Below are 26,081 nucleotides of genomic sequence, written 5' to 3'. Positions count from 1 at the left end.
TTCGTCATCTATATTTGGAGCTCGCATTTATTGGATTTTGCCCATCGACAGAATGAAGTTATCATTGGGTGATCTGGTATGGGGGATGGTGTCTTGCGCTACGGTTGTGAGAGCTGCTTGCTCAAGTAATCTATTAATTGATAATTATGCAAAATTCTCCAGTCATACCAATTCTCTTGGACAGTGGACAAGTGGTAAGTCACTCCTCCAAATTTGTGACTCCGGCTCTGACAAATGATACAGACGACGGCACAACCACTAATTTGAAAGCCGATACGGCAAATAAAAAAATCACATTTACTAGCAAGGCCAATAGTTATTTCTACACCACTTTAGATTGCATGAAAGCGAAAACGGAGCAGTACAATGCAATAACATTTCCAGTCAAAGGGCCGGCCGGCTCTTCATTCAATCTAGAGCTACAGACTAAGAGTTCATGTACAGCGACAACTTTTAAAAGCTACTACACCACTATCACTGGAATGACCGGAGGTACCCAAACTGTTACGGTACAACTGAGTGCTTTTCCTGGAGCCAATCTAGATGCGATTTCTGGAGTTCTGTGGGAATCCTTCAGTGTTAAAGGTGCTTGGGAGATTGGCCAGACGAATTTTGTTTGTGCCAGTGGTGCCGGAGGTTCATCAAGTTCAATCGTGACGTCTAGTACATTAAGTTCAATCCCGGCATCCAGTACGATATCCACCAAGGGCGCTGCTGTGACGACTAGTTCTTCGACAGTTTCAAATACCTTAGCTACCACTTTGAGCACAGTCACTCCAAGTGTTACCTCGAAAGTTGTGGCTAGCAGCGTCAGTGCTTCGGCTCCAGCAGGAGCTTGCACGAACTTGTTGATTGATGACTTTGCATCTCAATCTCGTTTGACTTTCTTATTTTACAATGCCATGCTACAACCGTCTTCTGATGATGGTAGTATGTCATCAGTGACAGGAAGGGCGGATACCGCCACTTCGGTCATTGTGGCTAATAATCATCTTACTTTGACATCTCGCGCTGATGGCTCGTCTTACTGGTATACCATGTTTGGCTGTTTAAAAGCAACCAATGTATATGGCGGGATTGGACTAACTATCAAGGCCGCAAAAGGGACCACATTGGGTATCGAGCTGCAGACTTCGAAGACTTGTGATTCTGGCAACCCCACGCTGATAGATATCTCGTCTGCGGATCTGGGATGGAGCTTTGACGGGACTGAGAAGTTCTACACCATTCCTTTCTCCAAATTTTCCGGCCTCGACACTGATAATTTGGTCTCTGTTCTTTTCTCTGGCATTAGCAAGCCAATTACTCTCGGCCCAATGTCTTTCTATTGTGGAAACACAGGAACTGCTTACCCAGTTCCCTCTACTGTACCGGTCGTTGAGCCATCTTCGACCATTCCGACAACCACAGGACCTTCAGCATATGTCATTGATACGTTCGGAAAGGCAGACTCTAACAACCTTGGCTTCCATCATGGTGGAGATGAGACTACCACCTACAAACAATCCGGAAACAAACTTACTATCAATACCAAGGGTAATTCTGACCTCGGTTGGTACACTCAAATTTCCAATGGTTGTCTCGACTTTACTCCAAACGACAAAGGTTATCTTCACATCGCTTTTACCGGAAGTAATGCCTTTACCATTGCTCTTCAGCAACACAACCCCACTTGCAATCCCAATCTCAGTCCATTCCCGTTCACATGGGATTCCGTGGAAGCATCTAGATACTCCAACTCGGGCAAGACGGACATCTATGTACCAATTTCCCACTTCGAAATCAACCGCAAACTCAGCGTTGGGTTCGCGCTCAAAGGTTTCTATACCTCCGATGATACAGTCATCTCAAAAATGGAAATCGTTAACTCCGTTCCATCTGGCTTCCTGGTTCCATCCAAACTACCAACAGCACCTCTCATATTCTCCTGCACACGTCCTAACTCCTTCGCTTTCGCAATCGATGACGGTGATCCAAAACTCGCCCAAAGAGTCGTTTCTTCCGTCGCAGCAGCAGGTATCCACGTAACATTTTTCACCGTTGGTGCAGCTCTCCTCGACCCATCTACGAATCTGTCAACAGTCTATTCCAACATGTTGAGCCTTGGTCACCAAGTAGCATATCATTCTTACACGCACCCCCCTATGGAAGGCCTGCCCAACCTCGCATCCATAGACTGGGAACTCAACAATGATATCTCAGCTGTGTCAACCGCCCTCTCCGGTCACACATCAACCTATTTTCGCCCTCCCTTCGGCACAGAAGGCGCACGTGTTCGTCAGCGTCTCGCGGCGCTCATTCCGGGTTCCAAATTCGTCGAATGGTCGGTCGATGTACAGGATTGGTTATGGGCCTTGAGTGACACTCCCGAAAAACAGCTTACGAACTTTCAAAATGACGTGGATAAGGGAGGGAACTTAGTGGTGATGCATTATTTGTACGAGTCGACTGTCAACTATCTGCCACAGTTTATAGAGATTGCGAAGAAAACAGGGAAGCAGTTGATGAGAGTAGATCAATGCTTGGAAGATCCTAACGCCCCGCCGTTGTAAAGGCTCGGCAGGCTTGATAGTGAATCTAGAAGAGGCTGAGAAGGCGGGGAAATTTGAAACTCCGGACAATGATTTGGTCCCATGCTGGAATGGCATGCACCTCTGTATTATAACCCTAAAATAATTGCTTCTTCGTTGGCCAAATCTCAGATCGCAATAACTGACACAACTCAGCTGGAGAAGCATAAACAAAATAATTATGAACAATATTATCGCTGCTGCCTCTCCACACTCACCACACTCAAATTAGACTATTAACAAAAGCTTGGCTGTCTATCATAATGCCCTATGGTCAAACAAAGTTGAGAAAGGCCAAGAAACCCAATTATGCAAAGGCGCATAAGGCACATCTTAGTGCATTAGAGAGAAGAAGAAGAGAATCTGGCAGGAAAATAATTGAAGCCTGCAAACAGGCAGAAGCGGTCTTCCAAGCCGAAAAGGGTAAGATGAAAAGTTCTCCACCCTGCTGGCGTTAATTCTTTCAAAATGCTCATTTGACAAAATATAATTGGACTAACATATTTCGCTTTCCTAGAGGCTAAAAGCATTGCCGCAGAAGCCGCTGCTATCATTGCAGCCTCTCAACCAAAGCGTAAATAATAGAACAGCGTGGCTTATACTTGGATTTGCATAGAAAATAACATGTGTATACAATAGTATCGAGAAAAGAGGCGAGAGCTGCGGCTGCTAAGGCTGCCAAACAAGAAGAAAGACGGGAATGTCGAATCGCAGAAGCCAACGCTGCAGAAGTGACTAGACTATTGGCCAACGATGCTCTGCGCCTTGCAAGACGAATGTATGCATTGAGGTTAAGAGACCCACGAGTGGGAGGAGACTGTGCGGATGTAAACAAAGAAGAGGACGAATATGAGGATGATGTAGAAGAGGAAGATCCAGAAACTCTAGATGAGTTCAAATACAGAGTCCTAAGCTGGTTTGGACTCCACCGTAAAAGGGGTTAAACTGCTAGGACAGTATTTCTCCCTTGTTTTGTGTGCTCCATAACAATTGAAAGACTGAGAGCTAAGGTCCAAGTCACTGTGGTAGTGTTTGCGGGCGGAGTTTCAGACTCTTTGCGGATTGATATTACAGAATCGTCTATTCGTGTATTCTGACTTCATGGACATTGATAATGGGCTTTCAAAGGCCGTCATACTTTGAATGACAGTTCATATTCTTCTCGAATTTATATGATTATCCACCACGTATCTCCTAGGCCATAGCGGTCCCGGGAAATGTGGACTCATCCGCTGTCTTTTGTAAAACCTGCTTTGGTTCACGCGATACGAATGATAACCCCATAGCTATCTCAAGTCTATTTGCGAGATCAATTGGTTAGAGGCCCATAAGTAGTGAGTATATCGTGAAATGAACTTTGATGATACCCATGTTTCCCAGTGGTTGTATAAAATGCTTAGTAGTTGGCTGCTTTATCAGGCAGAACCATCGCCAGGAACTGCCAAATCCTTTAAATTATATGAAATTTAGTGTGCAATAACACCTGAACTTTCATTCTTCATCAGCTATACATCATGTCACAATCCATAAAATCGTGACGAGTAAAGAGACCATGTCACTATAAAGTCACATATTTAATATCAACTCCGTGTCTCTCAGTATCCCAGTCGCGGTAAATAATTTTAATACTCTACATATTCTATTTGATATGGCTGCTATTAGTTTCGCAAAACCTTGCATGCAGTTGCTTTGATCACCATGTCACCAGGGGTTTACTTCTACGTAGTGGCAGCATATCTACAGATTTGTTATCAACTACACTAGCACGAACGTATCCATCCGACATTTCATTTTGATACTGCTATAGGAAATTGATCGAAGATGGTTCAAGTGCAGTTGAATAGCAAAATATATGTCACCTGAATTGTTGGTAGCGTTCCGGCGACAAGATGATGACAATCCAATGCATTCAGAGGGCATAGCAGCAGTCCAGATTTCGCTAAATATATATCCTAGCGGTGCTCAAAAGTCATCAAAAATCATAAGCGCACTCGACATAGCCGAGTTGGCAGCTTCACTGATTAGTGGGACGAGGCAAAGTGGGTTTGGGATTATGCCATGCTCCGAACGTGAGGGTTTGAACCCCTACAATTCGCAAGAATTGACGATCCAACTTCTACGTTGAATAAGCGTGACAACTGCTGTTGGTGATCTGGAGATCTAAGAGTGAAAATTCTTTTGCTTTTCCTTCCTTCGAGGTCTTTTTGCTTTAGCTGGAGTAGTCACTGCTTTAGCTCTTGTGTTGCAATCCGGGCTATATGTAGATTTTTCTGATCAGCATCTTCTACATAAACTTCTATTCTACCACAATGAACACAATTTTTTGCATACATTATTCTAATCTAGAGCAAGTTAGGGCGGAATAAATAATGAGCGAACTTTCGAATACATAGAAATCATAATGGCAATATCGACATTATGTCATATAGGTATAAATTTGCCTCACATGTATATACTTGTGACTCAAGACCCATCGCGGAAGAGGAATTTTCCATTTGCGCATGATTGTTCTAATAAAAAAATTGGAGAGTCAAGTCAACAAAGAATCATGGTAAGGAACAAATTTTTCACAGTGCCAAACGGGTAATCCCATAAGGATATCTAACTGATGTTTAAATTGAGGTGGCTAGAATGGCTGAATGGGATGCTTATTAGTGACACGAAAGTCACTTACTTGTCAATATAGTTTATATAAATGATTATATCAGTTCCACGGTCTCCAATAGCTTCCTAAAAGGACCTTAAAATTTGACTTGCTACTTGGATTTTTGCATATAGTGGTAGATAGAGAGTGGGTCCATCTCATTTGCTTTTTATGATTCTCCACACGAGTGAATTTGAATATTACACTTGACTTGTCCTGAATCCCACCACACCTAGTAATAATAAATGCGATGAAGACAAAATCCTGTTCTATTTCTCTTTCCCCATCTTTTCCCCCGTGTATGTTTCATCTCTTAATCTTGAGTCTGGGTGTCAATTTTCACCTTAGAAGTGCTCATAACTTGAACCTCTAAAGGACACTTTCGAGTAACTTCAGGGGATAAGCCGATATGCTGAGCATACCTAGAAAGTCACATTCCAGTAACCAGGATTGATTTTGATGTGCTCGCTCACATCGAACGCTAAACAACATTTTGACTATAACCCTTCGAAATAAAAACATTATGAAATTGATCCCAGACTCTTGAAATCACTTTCTCGCTTCGTCGGTTGATTGTTCTTTTTCTTTTCTTCTCAATAGTTGGATTCATACTCAATTTCCCTAGCATTCTTGTAATCATTCGGTCAGCTTTTTGCTTCTTGATTCTTTGAAGTCTCCGTAAGCGTAGCTTTCTGATTTCGACTGCTTGTTCTTGAACGAAAACGGATCAGCTGTCGAAAAAAATTTGATGGGTAGGAGACGCGTATTTGTTACCTTCGCTAAGTTGTTTGCCGCGCGTGAGTCTCTTGCCTACTTTATGGACTGTAATTATTAATCTGTTAGCTTTGCGCATGTAGTAATTTTAGCGTTTAGTTTGTCGGCAAAGATGAGGTGTCCGCATACCTTTTTTCCCATTTGCAGCCACAACCATGCTTTCGTTTCGTGGAAGTGACATTGAAGTGGATTTTTCCTCTAGTCTAGAGTTTCGTCTGCTGATAAAAGTATAATAGGATGTATTCTGTGACGCAGTAGATAATGAAAGTTTGATTTATTTTTTTCTGTAATGTCGTGAAGAGAAAAGTTGTCTTATATGACCAGTAAAAGCATCCAGTACAGTGCCAAGTGGCGGTGTGCCGTACTTTTCCATAATTCTTGTCATGAGAGCAAATGCAAAATCGTACATGTCGTCATGCAAGACCAAAAATAGTACAGTGAAGTTCAAACCATGATAAACAGTACAAAATTGTGGACCCTTCAGTGAATTATCCCAATATACAACTTCAGAAGACCAAAAAGAACATACAAGAAAATCCCGATGGACATTTATCCACAAAGAATCATTACTGTCATCTGTGATTACGGACTTCATTTCGTAATACTAGGCAAGCTCTGAAACGGGGAAATAGGTAGGAATTGAACCCACATAGCGGAAATCTTCTCATAAACCCCCGAACCCACCGCGCGACATGCTACCATTGAACTAGGCTCTTATATTGCGCTTAATTGTTTATTTAGGATGTGCATAGGCGAGTACAAGTATTGTTGTGGGTAAGCGAGATTTGTTTGTTTTGCTCAATGAATCTTGTGGAAACTGAGAACGCTTGATGCACTCGAATGCTTCACAGAAGTAGTAATGCTACCAAGTGACGCCGAGAGCTGGAAATATTTAGGTTGATCTCAAATATATCAGCGACCTTTACACCCCATGACATGTAAGATTAGTCATTTAGCAGTTTTCGATTAACTTGCACTTTGGTTTGGTTCTCGTTATTACATGTTTATAGAAGTTTCGAACCCCATTACAATACTTATGGATTAGTTATTTCGATCCTTTGCACGGCCGAGAAGTCGAATCCCATTCTACTCTTGTCGGATTGACCGTCTACGCTAGTCACCACAGACAAGTGTGCATAAATATTTGAAAATCATGTATTAATTCATTGAAACGTTCTATTTTATACATTCCCTAGCACTTTTCTCTAGCCCAGATCTACTCTGCTAATTTCAATAATCCCTCCAAATTAATACTCTTAGGTCTCTCAATAGGCAATCCCAACGCTCTGTCCCAGATCAATTGTGCCAATGGTCCCAATCCTCTACTAACACCAAAGGTCGCTGTATAGTAAAGTGTCTCATGGAAACCATAATGATGGAATAAAACACCGGAAGAAGAATCCACGTTCGGATACGGATTTTTCGTCTTTCCGTGCTTCATCAAGACTTCTGGAGCTATTTCGGAGTTCTTCTTCACAAGTTGGAAGACGGGATCTTTAGCAATCTCTGGTCGGGAAGAAGCGTAGTCCATGAGAGCTTCGAAACGGGGATCTGGCTTGCGAAGAACAGCATGTCCGTAGCCTGGAACAACTCGGCCTGAGTTGAGAGTCGACCAAAGGTAGTCGGATACGTCCTTGTCGGTGAATTTGGTTCCAACGTGCTGTTGCATTTGTAAGATCCATCTAAGAACTTCTTGGGCGGCCAGACTAGGAACAATTAGTAATTGTGACTTGACCAAAAAGATGTGACTACATACCCGTGAAGAGGTCCAGCAAGACCTTGTAGACCAGCACTGTAACTTAAGAAGGGGTCACTCAAAGCACTTCCGACCAAATGAGTGGTATGTGCCGAAACATTTCCGCCCTCATGATCACCATGAAGAGCCAGGTATAATCTCAGTAGATCTTGGAAGTTCTCATTCTCTTTGCCTCCCTTACCAAGCATAGCTGCGAAATTGTAGGACCAATCTTGTTCCAGATCAACCTGAGCAGGGAGAGCTCCACCACCTCTGTATGAATTTTGGTAAATCTTAGCAGCAATAACTGGAAGTTTTGCCAAAAGAGATATACTATCATCGAAAGTTGGCTCCCAGTAATCTGCTTTATTGACTCCCTTCTCGTATGCCTTGGCAAATTTTGATGTGTGGGAGAGTGCTGAAACCGCAATTGCGAATTGAGTCATTGGATGTAAATCCTTTGGGAAATTATCGAGCATTTTATTGACGAAATCCGGAAGCACAGCTTGTTCTGCTAATTCCTTGGAGAATTGTCTGACTTGGGATGTAGAAGGGACCTGTCCGGTCAAAAGCAGCCAAAACATAGCTTCTGGAAGCATCTCTGTACCACTTGTTCCTTTTGGGAGCTCCTTCTGACAGTCCTTGATAGTTCTGCCGTGAAATCTAATTCCTTCATTGGCATCCAAAACTGACCCTTCCCATACCATGGCTTTCAATCCTCTATTATATCGTTAGTGTCGTTTATGACATGTCGGTGGAGAATTTATCGTACCTCATTCCGCCAATTGTGTTCTCGATTTTGACTTCGCCAATAACCTTGTTGCCATTTGCCTTGACCTTCTTCAACAACTCACGCTTCGCAGGAATGCACTCCTTAAAGGTAGTTTTGAGATCTGGCTCGGATGATGTAGCATAATTTCGATGAGCTGGGAGGGCGAAAGTACGAACACCGGCAGGCTATGAGAATATCATTATCAGCATGATGCAGCAAGTTGGAAAGGGAAGCCATACTCGCAAAGATCTGAAAGCCTGGGACGCAGTTCTGCCGTTCATCGCCATAACGTCGGATTTATATTTTGATTGTGGAGCTCGGATGGGGTAAATCGTGGGGCAGATTCGCGGGGTACACTGAATTCAATTGAGGGAGGGATATTGCTTGAATGGTTAGTGATGGAACAAGCGATAGACAATTCCTATACAAACTCACATTTGAAAAACGTCTCAACGCCTGATTGAAGTAGATGTAAAATGAAACCAAAGTACTACCAAGGACCTTAAGAGAGATATATGGGATGATGTTGAATAATCCATTTCAGATCATCGGTAGGTTATGCCGAGGATAAACGGAGCACATTAGGACAAGACATCATTGACGAATAGTATTCTATGGAGTGTGAGTAATAAGTATGTGGGTGTAGCTCAATCAAGTGGACAAATGGCTCGACCGACATTCACACCGACAATGTGTGTTAGTATCTCCACACCAGGGGTGAAACTATAGCTACGTATCTCGGCCACATCGATTGATCATCAAAGGAACAACCGAACGAAACCGAAGATTCATACATACTGCATTCCGATGACGGTGTAGAATAAATGGTTCCTGATTGATCAGCGGCATAGGTAAGAGCAGGTATAAGCTATCCTTCTGTTAAACCCCTCTCATTATTGATCGAGCAACTCAAAATGTTTCGCAGAATTGCTTCTGTGGCGCCCCGCAGAGCTTTGTCTGTTAGAGGTTCCGTCATTACTGTTCGTCATTTATCTACCTCTGGCTATAGGATGTCCAGCTTGAAAGCTCTCAATGACCCAATATCGAGACCTCTAGCATCGGATTCATTCCAGCTCGTACCGGAGTCGCAGAAAGCTGGCGCGGCCGAGGATGAATTATACGAACAACAAATTACGGAAGTGGAAACATGGTGGAAGAGTCCAAGATATGAGGGAATCAAGAGACCATACTCTGCGGCAGATGTTGTCTCAAAACGTGGGAGTCAGCAACAATCATACCCAAGCTCCGTCATGGCTAGGAAATTATTCAATTTGATCAAAGAGCGGGAGGCAAATGGAAAACCAATACATACAAGTAAGATGAACCATGAGGCTCGAAGCTGGGATGATATATGCTAATTCAATTGATTCCTAGTGGGCGCTATTGACCCTGTACAAATGACCCAACAAGCTGCGAACCAGGAAGTCTTGTATATCTCTGGTTGGGCATGTTCTTCTGTACTTACGACCACGAACGAGGTATCTCCAGATTTCGGCGATTACCCTTACAATACCGTACCAAATCAAGTCCAACGATTGGCAAAAGCGCAGTCAATGCACGACCGAAAACAATGGGATGCTAGAAGGAAGTTGAGCAAGGAAGAACGGGCAAAGACACCATACACCGACTATCTCAGACCAATTATAGCAGACGGAGACACGGGGCATGGCGGACTTTCAGCTGTTCTGAAGCTTGCCAAGCTTTTCGCGGAGAATGGAGCTGCCGCTGTACACTTCGAGGATCAAATGCATGGTGGGAAAAAGTGCGGACATCTTGCTGGCAAAGTTTTGGTGCCCGTCGGAGAACACATCAATCGCTTGGTGGCTGCGAGATTTCAATGGGATGTCATGGGCTCGGAAAACTTAGTGATTGCACGAACAGACTCCGAAAGCGGGAAGCTTCTCAGTAGTGCGATTGATGTACGAGATCATGAATTCATTAAAGGCGTCGCAGAAGACAATATCGAATCATTGGCGGAGACTTTGCAAGCCATGGAACTAGCGGGAGCTTCAGGTGCTGAAATTGATACTTTCGAAGCGGAATGGGTGAAGAAAACGGAACTCATGACGTGTGACGAAGCTGTTTTCAAGCAATTGAAGGAGCAAGGTGTCTCGGAGTCGAGTATCAACGAGTACCTTGAAGCTACTAAGCAAGATCGAGATATGTCGATAACGAAACGAAAGGATTTAGCTTCAAAATACAGCAAAACCCCAATAAAATTCAATATTGATATACCTCGAACACGAGAAGGTTTCTACCATTATAAGGCTGGTATGAAAGCCGCCACAAAGCGAGCGATTCAATATGCACCATATGCTGACCTCCTGTGGGTTGAAACCGGAGACCCTAACGTAAAAAATGCAGCACAATTCTCTGGCGAGATTCGTGCCAAATACCCTGGTAAAGGACTAGTCTACAATCTTTCTCCCTCATTTAACTGGATGGGTCATGGCTTCACTGACGAAACCTTGAAATCTTTCATTTGGGATATTGCAAAGCATGGATTTGTTCTACAATTGATCTCGCTCGCCGGACTTCATTCTACGGCAACAATTACCAGCGAATTATCAAAAGCATTCAAGGATGAGGGTATGCTCGCATATGTCAATTTAATCCAGAGGAGAGAAAAAGAGCTAGGTATAGATGTATTGATGCACCAGAAATGGAGCGGTGCATCATACATAGATGGCATTCTAGGTGCTATCCAGAGTGGTAGTAGCAGTAGTAAGAGTATGGGCGACGGAAATACCGAAGGTCAATTTTAAGCATACAGATATGATAATACCCGAAAATGAATGTCTTCCCGTCCACCTGTCTCTTTCAATGTCCTTTTACGGTAAGTCCGGGAGGCCCGCATTTTGGTTTCATCTGTGATGATGAGATACCAGTCAGCTTCGACAAAACCCATTTGCTTTTGTTTACCAAGGTTACTACTTCTTTTCATCGAACGATTGCAGAGTACCTGATGTTCCTTCCCTTGTTGCATTATCAATCTTCTCCAGCATTCCTTTGATACTGTCCTCGATTTTTACCAGCGCACTTTCCAACCCCATGGCTATCGCTCAGTGTTTCCCATTTCCGTTTGTATTCACCCTGTAGTCGAAACAAAAGCAGTGAGTTTCTCATTCTCGAAATGGATTTTTCGAACCATATAGTTTAATGCCACTTTACTCATTCCGTATGGAGTGGCTGGAATTGGTATGTCCCCCATGACACCGATACTCGCGACAGCTGTTAACAAGGCTACGAAGACTGGATCTGGAGATATCAAAAGGAGGGGAAGAGTGGCTTGATAGAGAGTTAAAACTCCGATTGTGTTGACTTCCAAATGGTTGCGTACTTTGGATGGAGGGGTCTCGGAAACCTTGCCGTAGTATTGTAATATTCCTGCATTGGCGATGACTACGTCAATAGATGTAATACCGTGAGTATTTGTGAGTTCTTTGACAGCCTGAGATGGAGACAGGTCATCGGTGCTGGAAATTTCCAGTGGGATGATGCGACTACCATTGGGTATAGGGAGATCAGAGAGAGATTTTGAGCTCGTGGAGGACAGGTCTCGGACGCCAGCTATAATGGCAGCTTTTGCTCGTTGAGCCAGGGCTTTCAGAAAGCCACGACCGAGTCCCGTTGCAATCGTCAGATTTGAAAAATTGTTGTAGATTTGTTTAAAAAAATGTAGACCTCGATTCGCACCAGTTATAACAATGACGCTTCCATGTTGCTTGGATTCTTGACAGATTGGCTAAATAAGGACACAACAACAGCAGAGGAAAAACAACGACTTGAGCCACAGATACTCGAAATTGTATCTGAATTCGCTACTACCTACGAGTTACTAGCAGCAGTAAGACAGCATAGACCTCTATTTAGAGTTACAAACATAGATACCGCCCGAGTAGAAGGTCGAGAGCGCCTAGCTTGGAGAGGTGTTCCGGACAAAGAAAGAGCTGAAGGAACTGAGCGTTTAGCAGCTTCTCAAGATTGTTTAATTGACACCTTTTTCAAAAGGCAAAAGGGATGCAGCGTGGTTAAGTAAAGCAGATGAGGTCAGAAATAATGCGTCGGCCTTGTGGGCCCACGTGCGGGCAATTCATGCTAACATACTCACGAAACATAAGTTCTCGACCGAAAAGGACTATGAACACGACATGGCTATGTTGTCCTACGATAGTGCTCCGGAGCATCTTCTGGCGCTCAAACTGCAAAGAGAAAGCATTTTTCAGTCTCAGAAGCCTGTGCAACAACCCTTCGCCGTCGATAATAATTGGGATTTGACTTATGCTACTGAAGATCTTTCAACCTTGAACATCTCTAATCGCTCGAAGGAGGAAACCAAGACAAGACCGGAGCAGCAGACTTCCAGCAAACCAGAAGCCCCCAGTGTGGACAGTGAAGATGATCCTTCTCCAGTAAATCCACAAAAAACTGTCCGTATTAAGTCGTCGAATATACCAATCCTTTCGCGTATGTTCCCCAGTACAGTTGAGGAGTACGCTGCCAAGCCATTGGATTGGAGATCTTTTCTTACTGTAATGGACGACGCCGAATTCACAGCAATGGAGTCTGATGGATCTGCTGTTACATTCCTCAAGAATGTTGATGGTGGTAGGATAGTATTCCACAAGCCACGTTCTACTGCAAAAATTGAAAATTTATGTTGCGGGGGTGAGGAAAACGATTAGAAAGGTGGTTCGGATGGACTAGAGAATCGTTTGTTGTTATTTAACTCATGTAACTCATGTAACTTAGGGAATAATGATTGGATAGAGTACACACACCCTTGAAGTCTTAGCTATCGCTGTGGGTGCGTGGCTGAACGCTGATTAAATAGAGGCTAGAGCAAAGTGAAGGGCGCACTTCCGTTGGTTGAGTAACTGATATTGTTCTATGTACCTGATAACTACCACTAGTTGGCACTACCATAAGCATCTCTTCACTCTTCATCAAATTACTAGGGGTAGCAAACAGCCTGAGACGCTGTTTCTTCCTGTCTTACTATATAGATAATTGTAAACAGTTCCAAATGAGTCGATTGATCAGAAGAGACAACTCCAACATGCAAGTGACAGCTTGCTCCAAGTTCTCAAACACTTCCATCTTGTCTTTCATATAAGCACTAAATGGCTAATATAGATACTACTACCGAGGACTGTTGCTGGAATTTCTGCGAAGTTTTATTTTCGCCGGCCATGAACCTGGAAGAGAGACCCGCAGAAATTTTCGATAGATTGATTTCTGGGTTCGTATCATCTACCCGGCGTTCGATAGTGTGCTTCTTCATTTTGAAGTAGCTAGGACGACCATCTTCGTAGACAACTTCCAAATTATTATTTTCTTTAAAATCTCCCATCGGAGCGCTTATCCACTCGCCATCTGCCATCAAAGCAACGCTACAATGCCAAGGGGTTGTAAAGCCAGTTTTTGTATTTAGCAGACTCATAGATATCTTGTGATCGCCTGTTGACTGATGAATGGACAGCCGTAAATGATTTGGGAAAGCATATTTGACCGCTCCTGCAAAAGCCTGTTTCGAGAATTTAGCAAAATAAGCGGAAGCTTGGTCTTGGTAGTATCTTCACTTACATATCCTCGAATGAGCATTTGCTTAGCGAGGTATCTCACATTTTCTTGTAGTTGGTATTACTTCGACCATTTCCAAGTGGAAAAATATATCGCAAATCTGATTCAAGAAATCTTCGATATCCCAGATAAGTCATTTTTGTATCAGGATTGTTGGCAATCTCATCTTCGATATTGATGTTCTGTTTACCCCATCTATTAATCATAGATAGACGAAAATTGGTGGCGTTAGCTACGTAAGTGATCTCGTCTAGCTTTTCTGGCAATGGAAAATTGACAAAGTCTTGAATTCTGGAGAAGCAGATGTAGTCGAAACCTTTGTTGAGACATTGCACGTAAGGCTTCTCCGTACGCCCATGTATCGCGATCCGATATACGTAATAGATCTGAGATTTAATTAGCCAGTAGCTTGGGTCAAGATCATTGATTGATAAGGAAAAGACAGACCATTATAAACGAGCCCATCGGAAATGATTGTGCACTTGGCTCCAGGCTGGTACACTTCTCCAATGCGCAAACACATTGTGTTTAGTCGATCAAGAGCAATCTCTTCGGCTTTGTCAGGCAGAATGCCGAAGACTTTATGGACCTTGTTTGACGACTTGAAGGGAAATGCTGGAAGGCACATTTCCACCGGTATTCCACTACTGACAAATTTCTCAATGACCGACAAGAACTTGGGCTTACCCGCATTATTTCTATCCTCTGTGTCATCGAATTTGTTGAGGGCGTAATTAAAGATAATATTTAAAATGTCGTTGCATACCATCGTTTTGGAAGGATTGGCGGTAGATGTCATTGTGGAACACTTCTCCGTGATGAAAGACTTTTTGAACCACATAATGGTATCTTGACACAAAACACACAGTTTGATTTGTGTTCCAAGTGAGACTATATGGCTCATAATATCTCTGTGAGAGTAGTTCGTACGAATCAAGTGTGTAATTAATCGTAGTCAATGCACAAGGACAATACAGGAAGCAGTAATATCGAAATTGATGTCTCTCAAACGCTTCCCGAGCATCCACATTATATGTTTCAGGACTAGAAATGTCCTCACTTGGGGTAGCTATCAAGACGACTCCTCGTCGCAAGTATTAGCCTTGCAAACTTTTGCATAGACAAACTCTAGGTAACAGTTTTTGAAATTCCGCAGCGGCATAGAAGTCAAACCAATGACTTTCTACGATCAAAGTGATCATTACTAAATTTGGTCAATTTCACGTTCAAAATAGTGGAGTGGATATCAAAGTAGTTCTTTGGACCTTATAGTGTAGCTCAACATCTGTGAAAGTGAATATTCAGAAAGTTCGTGCATCGCAGGTCGATTTCGAGCCAAAGCCGGCCTTCTGAGCTCAAACTTTTGTTTTTTCGGTTCTTCAATAGCTCGAGAAGGCGGATGTCAACTCACAATAAAATTATATGTCTTGAATGTAATTTCATATAATTCGACGAATCGGATGTGAAGATCTGAATAGATTCAGATGCCGAATCTGACACCAGCCCGCTCGCTCTACCACTCGGCTAGCAGGTTCGTGTACCGTCGTAAAGCCACCAATAAGGTCCCATGATTTCACAGGTATCTCAGTTCTGCAGATTAGAATTGAAATTGGAACATCGCGGAGAATGTCATGGAAATCACGAAATGAACCGAGTACTATCAAGCGGGTTCCCGCATGGCCCGAGTTATACTTTCGCGAGCCGCTTGGTATGTGTCAGATATACCGCGTTAGTAACGCGTGGGGTATTTTATCGTTACAAATCAACCATTACTATTCTCAAATCGTCAATGGACGCAAAAAAGGTTGAGAGCATAAAACTATTTTCCTCTGTACTAGGAAAGATGTAACAATTCTTCGCCATGCAATACATCGTCATCACTGGGTTTACCCTTAGTTCCGGGAACTGATCAAGGAATTGGTAGATTTTGTGAGTTACCATGAGATCCAAAACAATCTCCAGATATATCAAGTGAAACATTTACCAAATCATGAATAGTTTGGCTACCACAGAGCCGGACCATATGCCATTTTCAATGGCGAAATTTTGTAACCCTCGGTAGGCTCCCAACAGACCTCTGTGCCTACGTTGTTTGTTTGTCGTCGGCTAGAAAATGGCGTATAGCTGCTCTACAGCCAGATTGGCAAGTGAAATATATCCTAGGATAACGGCAAACTTTTACTTTGGAGCTAGAGATTAGGAAATCATCGAACTCAGAACCTCAATTTGGACACACCTAATAGATGGCATTGGGGCTCATCAGTCAAGGATTGAACTTCGACGACATCCAACTTACGCTATTAACAAACGTTGCTGCGAAGGCTACTTCCGCTGTAAATAAACTTACAACTCTCTGAAACCAGGGATGACGAAGCAGACTTACTTGAGTCGAAAGAATAACCAACCTCCTCAAAGCAGATAGCTAGCAAAGTGGAGGGTCGAACAACTGGCTCTCGAGAAACAGCTGACTCAGAAGAACTATATTCGCCTTCTCAAGGCTAAAGACTTAGATAAATCAATACAGATCTCATCTTTAGAAAGTAATCACCCGCCTTTTCGAAAGACAGTGACCGAGAAGAGTGTCAAATTATCTTCTTAAACAGAGGTAGTACGTACGCAGTGGACGCACGACTTGGCAGTCTAGCAGTTACTACTGCTGCGTGCTTGATGCTGTCGGTCTCATTTTGACATCTGCTGGCGTCGAGTTCTTTCTATTGCTATTGGACATTTGCACTATTCAGGCCAAGGGGTTGGGATACTCCCTTAATATCTGCTCCTTAGTCTTTGGAGTCGTATTGACCATCACTTTCGCCACATGGGAGAAGTTCTTCGCCCCAGTATCATTCATTCCATGGTCTCTCCTCAAGGACCGTACAGTCTTCTGTTCTTGTCTCCTCTACTTCACGCTCTTCATCAGTTACTCTTGTTAGGCCAGCTATTTTACCTCTCTTCTACAAGTTTTGAACAACCTGAGTATTAACGAGGCCAGTCATGTCATCAGACGTACATTTTAGGCGGGGTACTGCTCGCACTCGTTACTGGCAGCATCATCAGCTTTAGTAAGCGTCACAAATCTATCGCACGCTATTTTGGTATTCCTCTGACAATCCTCGGCACGTCGCTCCTGATTCATTTTCGTCAGCCAGACCAGAAAATTTGGTATATCGTCATGTGCATAATCTTTATTTTGTTTGCAGAAGGGGTCTTGATCACTTGTGCCCAGATCGCCATCATGGCCGCCGCCGCAGAGCAGCAATATATCGTCTTCAGCCAGTCTGTGCTGGGCTTGTTTGGAGACATTGGTCCTGCTGTTGGTCTGACTATTTTTGCTGCTATTTGGCAGGCTATATTGCCCAGCAAGCTTTCTGCAGATCTTCCCGATACAGACCAAGCAGATCTACTTCTAATATATGATTTCTTACCAACGCAGTTGACATTCCTGCCAGGAACGACTGAGCGCCCTGCAATCCAGCATGCCTATAGTGACACGCAAAGAGGAATGTTGATTGCTAGCACCGTTATTTCGGCTCTCGGTTTGGCAGCGGTCGTATTGTGGCGGGACATTAAGGTCATTGGCATTCGCCAGACAAAGGACCAGGCTGCTTAATCGATAAGTTCAATTTCAAAGCATATATTCTCTGCAATGACTGCTCGTATATAGTTTCTGGAGCTCCCATAACTAAGAAACAGCAATTTTCCGTGCACACCAACTCTTCTGTACTCCGTTGGATTTGTACGCCGTTGTTTCTATGCGATTTTCGGAACAAAAGTCATTGAAAGGAGATGTTGCATGTCTTCTGTCTTGAGGTTTGAAAAAAACGAAGCTGCTGTATTCCAGGAGGAGAAGTCCTGTGCCCACAAGACAAGCAAAAGCTTGAAATTGATCGGCTCGTTGCAACTAGATAAACAGGTCCAAAAGATTGTTTGTCCCGTCACGGAACTTCCAAACTCGTCATATTAACTCCATGCGATTATCTTGCTTACCCAACATACAAGATCAAACTTAAATCTCACATCATTTTGGTCTGTTCAAACCTGCAAAGTTGCTATCATGTCAAAAAATAATGAGTCTCTGATTGCATTGCAGGCAACGGTTCAAGGTCTGATGTCGATTAGCAACGAACACAAAGGTCTTGGCACATCTCCACATTAACTCTACCTGAAAAGTAGGGGGCCATTGCCTTAAACCAGTTAGATTCGGTTTGTAATCGACCCATGCAATGTCAGCAAATTCCAAAAATAACTCCTGCATCGCCGTTATCATGTTCTATATCTAACAGAATTGAAATGACTTGAATTAATCTCAGCCTCCAACATGGTGTACAAGATTGCAGCTATCAAGGACTATAAAGGCACAATAGCGTTACCCACCGGGTGAGTATGTAAAAGCAAATATTGTGAATTCGAGGCGTCTTAAAATCCCGAAAAGATGATAGCCAGGACTCTGCCCGGAGAAGGGAAATACACTTTCATAACCTCGACTCCTTTTTACTCGGCAAAAGAGAGACAGGAGACGAAGACCCTAGTGCGAAGACATGTGATGCGTCCATTCATGAAACAAAATCGACCAAAAAGGGCAAATGGTGTGAAAAACATTGCGCCAAGGTCTTTTGGTGGTGCGTCATCACTCCAGATATCCATCCCACACGCGAATAGAGAGGAGGTAGACACAGAAGCAGAAGCAGAATTAAAAAGCGAGGGACCAATGGGCTTGCAAACCAATTCGATGATTCTACTGGGTAATGGCCGTGTGAATCCCTTTCAAGCATGGCCTGTTAAGATGGACACTCAAGAGCATGAGTTGGTGCATCACAGTAAGCTTTTCCAGATTGGACAATATAATTATTAACTTTACTGCAGTCTGGGATCCATCACAGTGCTTCCAGCCATTCAGAGACTTCTGGTTTCCGCTTGGTACAAACGATTCCGCGGCAATGCACTTGATGTTGGCTAATGTTGCCCTACATCTTAATGCCCTTAAAGGAAACCGAGACGAGGATCGTGATTCAATGAAATATCATTTCTCAGCTATTAGATCCGTAAATCGGAGATTAGCACATTTCGAGGTGGAAAATTCAGATGGAATTCTGGGAGCTATACTTGGCGTGCGTCTTCCATCATGATACATCTTCATTTATCTTTTGATAATTCTAACTCAGCATAGTTTATGTGTCACGATGTAAGTCGTTTCTCAATCTTGATAAAGCATCTACTAAGTCTATTAGCATCTTCTCTCTAATTCGGAGAGGTGGAAGATCCACCAGGCTGGCTTTTATAAAATATTGGGGTTGAGAAGCGGACTATCAAGTATCGACAATATCCCACCAATACGACTTTCTCTGTTCTGGATCGAACATAATATGTCTAGTGACTTAGACCTTGTGCCTCTTTCTCCTCCGCCTGTTCAATATCTTAGGAATCCTTATCTTCCAAGGTATCAGGCTGAAGGCGAAGCTTATTTTGTTAGCATCTGTGAGCACTCTAATATCTCATCTTTTCTTTCTGTGGGTATTCTCGATATCATGAAGCAGTTGAGTATCCTCACAATCACGATATCTCGTGAGAATGAAAAGAGAAGCCTATCAGAGGATGCACAATTTCTTTGGGGTGACCAGAACTTTGCTGGTATGTGTGTCTATCCGATCTTGTCGAGACTTTTAACTACACAAAAAGAGATAAAGCATGAGATCGAAGAGTTGTGTAGGATTGGTGGGCTGCTCTTCATAGCGCAAACAAGAAGATGGTTCGGCGTTGCGCCCGTAGTATCTAAGGTGTTTATCGCTAAGCTGCGTCGACTACTGGAGAGCGATGGCGACATATGGAATGCAAAGGTGAAGAGTCTAAGAGTATGGACTCTTGTCATGGCTGGCTGTGCAGCAACTACTGAGGATGAGAAAGTTTGGATAGCTGAAACCCTTAGACGGGATGTCATCAACTGGTCTGAGTTGGAGAACGTGAAGAACATGTGGTGGATAGATGAAATCCTTCAGGTTGGAATGTTAGATATTGAGGCAGCCTTTTATTCGCGCCAGGATATTAAGTAATTATCGAAAGAAGTCTATCATTTTCACCCACGCGAAGCAGAAATTCCAATCAACAAGAAAAGTTCACGTCTCACATAATAATTTCTAAGCCGCGCACGAAATACGTAGAACAGGATTGTTGATAGAAAAATGCATGTTGAATCTCGAAAACATACGAAAGAGAAACATCAATTGGTGCTGGGAAGCCCAAATTGCAGCTTGCCGTCTTTGAAAGCCTGTACATAGAGCAAAGGACCTTGTTGCGGAGTCAAATTCTAGGATACGGAATATTTGACATAGATTCACAACGATATGGAGATCATATGGTATCATTTGAGCTATGCCTATTTTCATAACAACACATTAATCTTCTATAACAGTAGCAAGATATCCAGAAGATGACATTGAAGAGCATGTGAATGAGTACGAGTGATTGCCTATCTCCTACTACCATCGCCCAACTCGGCTCCAAGTCGCTTTCCTAAATTCACCAATCCCATCTCTGATCTTGATTTTATGCATTATCGGCTCCTTCTGAATAATCATCAAAGTCTTCAATTTCGTCCAATCGAGTCTTTTCCCACTTTCAGCCACATCGAATGTCCACCAAAGCCTAGCGATAACAAGTCGAATCTTTCCCCAGGCCAAACTTTTACCAATACAGTTAGAGTGACCAACACTGAAAGGTTGTCTCACTAAAATATGATCATTATCGAATCCGGATGGTCGAATTTCTGCCGGAAGCCAGCGTTCTGGGTGAAATTCATTTGGAGAAGAGAAATATTTCTCAGAGCGACTCATGGTGTAGGGTCGGACGGATATACTTGTCTACAATTGTCAGTGACATTTGTATGTCGGGTAGAATGAATGATCTTACCCCTGCCGGTACAAACGTATCGGCATATATATCACCACCTGGGGGAACAATCTGAGGAAGACCCCCCGGGATCGGATTGTAAGTCCCAATCCCTCATTTATTACCGCATTGAGATATGGAAGATTGCGTAGTGTCGCGATCTTAATCTCCTCCTCACGGTGGAAAGTCTTTCAGAGTTCATAGACAACTTTATCCAACTTCTTGGGGTTCTGAACCAAGTAGAGTAGCGTTCCTGAAATCGATGTTGCAGTTGCATCTGTCCCAGCCACCAAATGAATAGCCAAGTTCGACTAAGTCTCCTCAAGAGAAATCTTGTAAAAGTCCACATTATCTTTCATGAACGAGGCAACAAAGTCCGGCTTCTGTTTTTCCAGATTCATGCGTTTATTAATTCGATCATTCGCGAATTCGGCATGTTCACTTTGCATCTCCATCATGCTTTTTGGGGGTAATTGGAAAACCATGGTCTCTATCAATGGATACCATCTTGTAGCCGCTGCATATACTATTCCTTTCAGAAAATCATTTAGGGTGTTGGCCCAGGGATAAAGCTCGCTGTTCGCTAAACAACCAAAATATTCGCCTAGCGCAAGCTCGCCAACGATATCGACTGTGAACCAGCTAGCCCATTGGAAAATATCTATGGTTGTGCCATTGATTGGGGATGTGTAATCCATGGCTAAATCATGCAAGCGATCAATGAGTAAATCTGCAAAAGATTCAATCAAAGGGCTTTGATTCCGCAGACTAGTCTCGGTAAATGAGGTGCTGAGCGCTTTTCGAAATCGAGCATGCCGCTCCATGTCATGAGACGTAACAATATTTTGAGGCAATTCATCCGATGCTTGAGAAAACATCAGTAAAGATATTTTCAATAGCTAGAAATAAATCACTTATACCGTTGTACCACACAGGATCTTTAGTAATTAGGATCTGCATGTCCCGGACGATGCACATTGATATCATTCTAAGCTTCTTCCTTCGTGAAAGATATTTCATCTGGAGCTAAACGAACTATATCGCCATACTTTTCGTGAATTTCATTTTGGTCTAATACCAGGTTACCTCGCACGAGAAAGATGATATAAGGTAATCGACTTGATCTCCATAGAATCGGACCCGGAAATTTTCGTTGAGGGTGGAAAAGATATTATATATTACGGTGGCTGCTGGGTACTATGGTCTCTGATAATTAGCACGAGTATCTAAGAAACCAATAAGTTTTCAAAAGACGCACCAAGCTGATCGTTGCAAGAGTCAACAGCAGTGTTGAAGACAGATTGGGTCCCGCGAAATCAATCATGATGGTACTCTCGAAAGCAGAAACGAGACCTTGAGGGCATGTCTATCAACTGAAAACTCTTGCGTTTCATAGCTGTTGAGTTCAATAATGGGATTAAATTACAGTCGTAATTGGATTACGGTACATTTTCCACTCTGTGGTTGGTTCGGCACCAGAAAATGCAGTCATCCAACATTTTGATAAATGGTGGTGTTGAACCTTCATAGACACCAACATCGGGTGATTTCACGAGGATGGTCTGTCAACGGCGATTTATTTGTAGCAAAATATGTCACGAGCTTCATTTTCCTTGTGTGCAATGAAGCTTCTGGGTTGTCCTGTTCAGCAAAAATCCCAGGGAAATGCTGGAACTTTTGGATAATTGCTTGCAGCAGTGTGGAAATTGACTTATGTTCCAGAATCATATCATACGATTAGGGCTAGTGTTGGTGGCTGGTTGGACTATCCGTTGCATACCAACTGCATAATATTTTAGTGACCACGCTTGATAATTGCATGTATTTTCCTTTCTAAAGGCAAGCTTTCGTTCGAATTAAGTTGCTAACCATACATCTGCAACTACCTAGGTAATCACCTTCACATCTGAAGTTTTCTGCCAGAGCAGAATCTCAATCAGCAGCCCAAGTTCTTGTTGCCCTACACGGGAAAACGACCCAGAACCTTTACCCTTATAGCTGAAAGCTGGTGGAAACCAAAATATGGACAGAAAAGTGTGCGTGCAGCGCGAGCAAATGTAGTAGAATATCATTTGTCGTCAATACCTACCTTTCCTTCTCATACAAAATCACGTTTCCATGAATAACTTTAACGTTCACGTGATATCACATTTCTCGTCTCTTCCAAATTCAAATTCCTCCAGTGCATCAATCTATCACTTACAATGCATAAGAATGTATTCAAACAAAAAAAAACCTCCCTATTCCTTTCCATCCATTTCCCATTTATTCCATCACAAAACTCACCTCACCACCGCATCGTCAAATTCCCATTCCCCAAAAGACGAAAAAGTAAAACAAGCTCAAGGTTAAACAAGCTAATAAGTGCGGGGTAGCTACAGCTCCCCTCCCAGAAACTATTTTCCCAGGTTCCAAGCTCCAACCCCACCTGATAGATAGCCCTAGAGATACTCGATATCCATCATCCCACCATCAGTTATCATTATCATTGCATCAACCCCACCATCAATTCCTATCCTAGGTGGTTCTAGAATCGAGAGTGCCACTCGGGAGTACCAGGGAGGTAACCCCACCACCATCCAAATAAATCTTCGAAAAGGATCCCGAGAGCAAAAGCAAAAGCAAAAGCAGAAGCAGAAGCAAACGCTGATGGAAAAGTTTGAATTTCTCCACCCCCACACCATCTGCACCTGCACCTCTCAGACCACCTGTGAGTACCTACTTCGCGAAGTGGCTCTCCACATTAATATGATGGCGTGGGAGACGGCGGTGTGGAGGAAGGGAGGAAGGGAGGAAGGGAGGAAGGGATGGATGGATAGAATGGTGAGTGGATGAAGATATCGGACGATAACTCGTGCTAGGAGAAGTACCTATGCCACTCCGCTGCCAAGAAAGATTGAGATTTTAGGATTCCTATTGCAGTTTATCTATCATCTTGTGGTGTGTGCATCTAGCTTCGGGGGTGTATGCTTTTGGACCGCACGAATACATGTTCTTTTATGTGTGGATTCAGGTATGTGTGTATTTTATGCATCGGATGGAGGAGATGCATGCATGGAAAGTATATGGTGGATTGGTAGGTATTTTGTTCATATTAACCTCCCCACCTAGCATATACAGCCTGTACCCGAGTATCCACAGCTAACTTTCTATATATAATTACACTTCCAAACCATCCTATCATTCCTTCATAATCCTGCAATTCTCAATCCTACAAGTTCCCAGATTATCTCCTGTATGTACCATTCTTCGCGGAATCAACACCATCCACACCATTAACCAAACCCAAACTGGCTTGCCAAAGTTTTTTCTCGTTCAATAACCACACTTGCATTTTATCTCCCTCATTTCCGAGAATGAAGTTCGCGGAACCACCAGCTACTGTAATTTTGCCGAGCAAAACACCTCCCTCGTTCCAGACATTGACTCCATCTCCACATCCTGCATATACATTTCCTGCATCATCAGTTTTAATGCCATCTGGAAGACCTGCTTGTGGTACTGCGAACATTCTCTTGTTGGCAAGAGCTGGCTCACCTCCGCGAGTGATGACATCGTATGCATAGATAGCTCTTGGGGCAGTAGGGGCAGTGGAGTTGCCGGCTCCGTCGGTAATGTATGCAGTTTTCTCATCGGGACTAAATGTGATACCATTGGGTTCTTGGATGCCGTCTGCAACTACGCGGATATCATTTGTACCTGGCATGTAGCGGTAAACTTGAGGTGGAAGTAAGGGTTGAGGACGGATTCCTTGCCATGAACCGTATGATGGATCTGTGAACCATAGTGCTCCATCGCTTGTCACGTGGACATCATTGGGCGAGTTAAATTCAACGCCATAGTAGTTGTTGATGATGGTTGTGGTAGTATAGGGAGCTGTAGCATTCATAAAGACAAGACCACCGGGTGCTGTCATGGATCCTTGGTCGCAGATTACGAGACCATCGTTGTATTTTGCTCCTCCGTTTGCAAGGGTAAGGGTTCCTTCTGGTTCAATGATTGTAGCGGACCATGAATCACCGGATTTATCTAAACGCGTGATGGAAATGGCCTTGTTGTTAGTAGCAGCAGAACTGGTATTCGAGGCAAATTGATTACTCGTGACGAAAAGAGTTGATTCATCGAAAAAGATGGCGGCTTCATGGAATTGAGGGAAGGAAGAATTTAGGATATTGCTGATGGCTGGCGCGTCTCCAAGAATCGAAGTAAAGGACTCATTGTAGACTTGGAATGGTGAGGTATTGCTAGCATTGTACAGGTTCAGTGTTGTGATTGTGTCGGCGGTGTAGGTCTAAGTGTTTATTAGTTTATGGTTATAGTTGTTACCATCACTTTGTACGTACATATATTGTTTCTTGGGCCAAGGCACCAGTGGCAATGGCCAAAGTTGGAAGAATATCTCTAGAATACATGATTGCTTTGGTTATAAAAGAATGAACAGAGATAAATCAAGCCAAGTAAAGCACCCAACGAAAGAACATAGCTAAATACTTATATTGCAGAAATACGAGGATGGATCGTCGAATCTGCCGTCTTGATGGATTAATTTATCAATATCACTTGGCATATGGGCACAGTCATCGACAAGTGCTATGTAATTTGTCCGAATCTTGAAGCTTTCGCTAATGCTCATTGTAATTTGAGTCAACGCCGTGAAACGTAAGTGCCAAGAATGATAAAATTGATGGTGAAAAGGGGTCGTGATTTCATGAAGATGGATGAATTTGGTGCTTCCAGAAGGCATCAAAGGTCCTATTTTGTTCGTAGGGATGAAACATGCTAGAGATTCTTTTTGAGAGTGCCAAGGTTGAAATCTTCATTCATCAGATCTTTTACCTCGTCGTCGACCAAATCTTGGGAACCTCGAGGGTCTTTAAGATTTCTTGGCATCATCCCATGGCTCATTTCAAAGCCAATGCAATGATGTGCATTGTGCACTGATAAAAATCGATACCGACGTATGGCCGTCTTTTCAAACTTTAAAATACCATCCCGTCTGAAGGAAAGCCATACCTATCATGAATAATACCCATCGGTCGAGGATATGCATCATAATTTGAGTTGAAATGATCTGCTCGATCACTGATCTTGCAGCATTGCAGCATTGTCGCATTGTAGCATTTC

General features: G+C 43.1%; 10 protein-coding genes across 10 annotated transcripts; 4 read left to right on the top strand and 6 right to left on the bottom strand.

The window, feature by feature from the left end:
* Window positions 1-52: 52 nt before the first annotated feature.
* On the top strand, window positions 53-2,552 carry EAF01_004523 (uncharacterized protein; the record flags this gene model as incomplete). The annotated part of the gene is made up of 2 exons (XM_038912777.1): window positions 53-194; window positions 244-2,552. 2 exons carry the CDS (start codon window positions 53-55, stop codon window positions 2,550-2,552), a joined length of 2,451 nt encoding a protein of 816 aa, XP_038772461.1.
* A 281-nt stretch (window positions 2,553-2,833) lies between these two features.
* EAF01_004522 (uncharacterized protein) lies at window positions 2,834-3,514 on the top strand (the record flags this gene model as incomplete). Its single annotated transcript, XM_038912776.1, has 3 exons — window positions 2,834-2,993; window positions 3,088-3,144; window positions 3,210-3,514. 3 exons carry the CDS (start codon window positions 2,834-2,836, stop codon window positions 3,512-3,514), a joined length of 522 nt encoding a protein of 173 aa, XP_038772460.1.
* A 2,181-nt stretch (window positions 3,515-5,695) lies between these two features.
* EAF01_004521 (uncharacterized protein) lies at window positions 5,696-6,145 on the bottom strand (the record flags this gene model as incomplete). The annotated part of the gene is made up of 3 exons (XM_038912775.1): window positions 5,696-5,925; window positions 5,989-6,036; window positions 6,118-6,145. The coding sequence occupies 3 exons, from the start codon at window positions 6,143-6,145 to the stop codon at window positions 5,696-5,698; spliced, it is 306 nt and encodes a 101-aa protein (XP_038772459.1).
* Window positions 6,146-7,204: 1,059 nt separating this feature from the next.
* EAF01_004520 (uncharacterized protein) lies at window positions 7,205-8,782 on the bottom strand (the record flags this gene model as incomplete). The annotated part of the gene is made up of 4 exons (XM_038912774.1): window positions 7,205-7,694; window positions 7,745-8,443; window positions 8,496-8,680; window positions 8,735-8,782. The coding sequence occupies 4 exons, from the start codon at window positions 8,780-8,782 to the stop codon at window positions 7,205-7,207; spliced, it is 1,422 nt and encodes a 473-aa protein (XP_038772458.1).
* Window positions 8,783-9,409: 627 nt separating this feature from the next.
* Window positions 9,410-11,260, top strand: EAF01_004519 (uncharacterized protein; the record flags this gene model as incomplete). Its single annotated transcript, XM_038912773.1, has 2 exons — window positions 9,410-9,809; window positions 9,870-11,260. 2 exons carry the CDS (start codon window positions 9,410-9,412, stop codon window positions 11,258-11,260), a joined length of 1,791 nt encoding a protein of 596 aa, XP_038772457.1.
* Window positions 11,261-11,583: 323 nt separating this feature from the next.
* On the bottom strand, window positions 11,584-12,682 carry EAF01_004518 (uncharacterized protein; the record flags this gene model as incomplete). Its single annotated transcript, XM_038912772.1, has 3 exons — window positions 11,584-12,240; window positions 12,375-12,454; window positions 12,607-12,682. 3 exons carry the CDS (start codon window positions 12,680-12,682, stop codon window positions 11,584-11,586), a joined length of 813 nt encoding a protein of 270 aa, XP_038772456.1.
* A 932-nt stretch (window positions 12,683-13,614) lies between these two features.
* On the bottom strand, window positions 13,615-14,877 carry EAF01_004517 (uncharacterized protein; the record flags this gene model as incomplete). The annotated part of the gene is made up of 3 exons (XM_038912771.1): window positions 13,615-14,071; window positions 14,121-14,464; window positions 14,536-14,877. The coding sequence occupies 3 exons, from the start codon at window positions 14,875-14,877 to the stop codon at window positions 13,615-13,617; spliced, it is 1,143 nt and encodes a 380-aa protein (XP_038772455.1).
* Window positions 14,878-18,372: 3,495 nt separating this feature from the next.
* On the top strand, window positions 18,373-20,272 carry EAF01_004516 (uncharacterized protein). Its single transcript, XM_038912770.1, has 4 exons — window positions 18,373-18,892; window positions 18,939-19,183; window positions 19,243-19,257; window positions 19,304-20,272. The coding sequence occupies exons 1-4, from the start codon at window positions 18,508-18,510 to the stop codon at window positions 20,120-20,122; spliced, it is 1,464 nt and encodes a 487-aa protein (XP_038772454.1). The 5' UTR covers window positions 18,373-18,507; the 3' UTR covers window positions 20,123-20,272.
* Window positions 20,273-20,548: 276 nt separating this feature from the next.
* On the bottom strand, window positions 20,549-21,977 carry EAF01_004515 (uncharacterized protein; the record flags this gene model as incomplete). Its single annotated transcript, XM_038912769.1, is given in 5 exon segments — window positions 20,549-20,924; window positions 20,979-21,145; window positions 21,164-21,268; window positions 21,305-21,822; window positions 21,878-21,977. The coding sequence occupies 5 exon segments, from the start codon at window positions 21,975-21,977 to the stop codon at window positions 20,549-20,551; spliced, it is 1,266 nt and encodes a 421-aa protein (XP_038772453.1).
* Window positions 21,978-23,836: 1,859 nt separating this feature from the next.
* On the bottom strand, window positions 23,837-25,450 carry EAF01_004514 (uncharacterized protein). The gene is made up of 2 exons (XM_038912768.1): window positions 25,301-25,450; window positions 23,837-25,248 (listed from the first exon to the last, which is right to left on the bottom strand). The coding sequence occupies exons 1-2, from the start codon at window positions 25,367-25,369 to the stop codon at window positions 24,184-24,186; spliced, it is 1,134 nt and encodes a 377-aa protein (XP_038772452.1). The 5' UTR covers window positions 25,370-25,450; the 3' UTR covers window positions 23,837-24,183.
* Between the last annotated feature and the right edge of the window lie 631 nt (window positions 25,451-26,081).

Source organism: Botrytis porri, assembly GCF_014898465.1.
Source record: "Botrytis porri strain MUCL 3234 chromosome Unknown BPOR_005, whole genome shotgun sequence".
In the NCBI taxonomy this organism is placed as follows: Eukaryota; Fungi; Ascomycota; class Leotiomycetes; order Helotiales; family Sclerotiniaceae; genus Botrytis; species Botrytis porri.
This window is presented reverse-complemented; position numbering and strand designations above follow the sequence as displayed.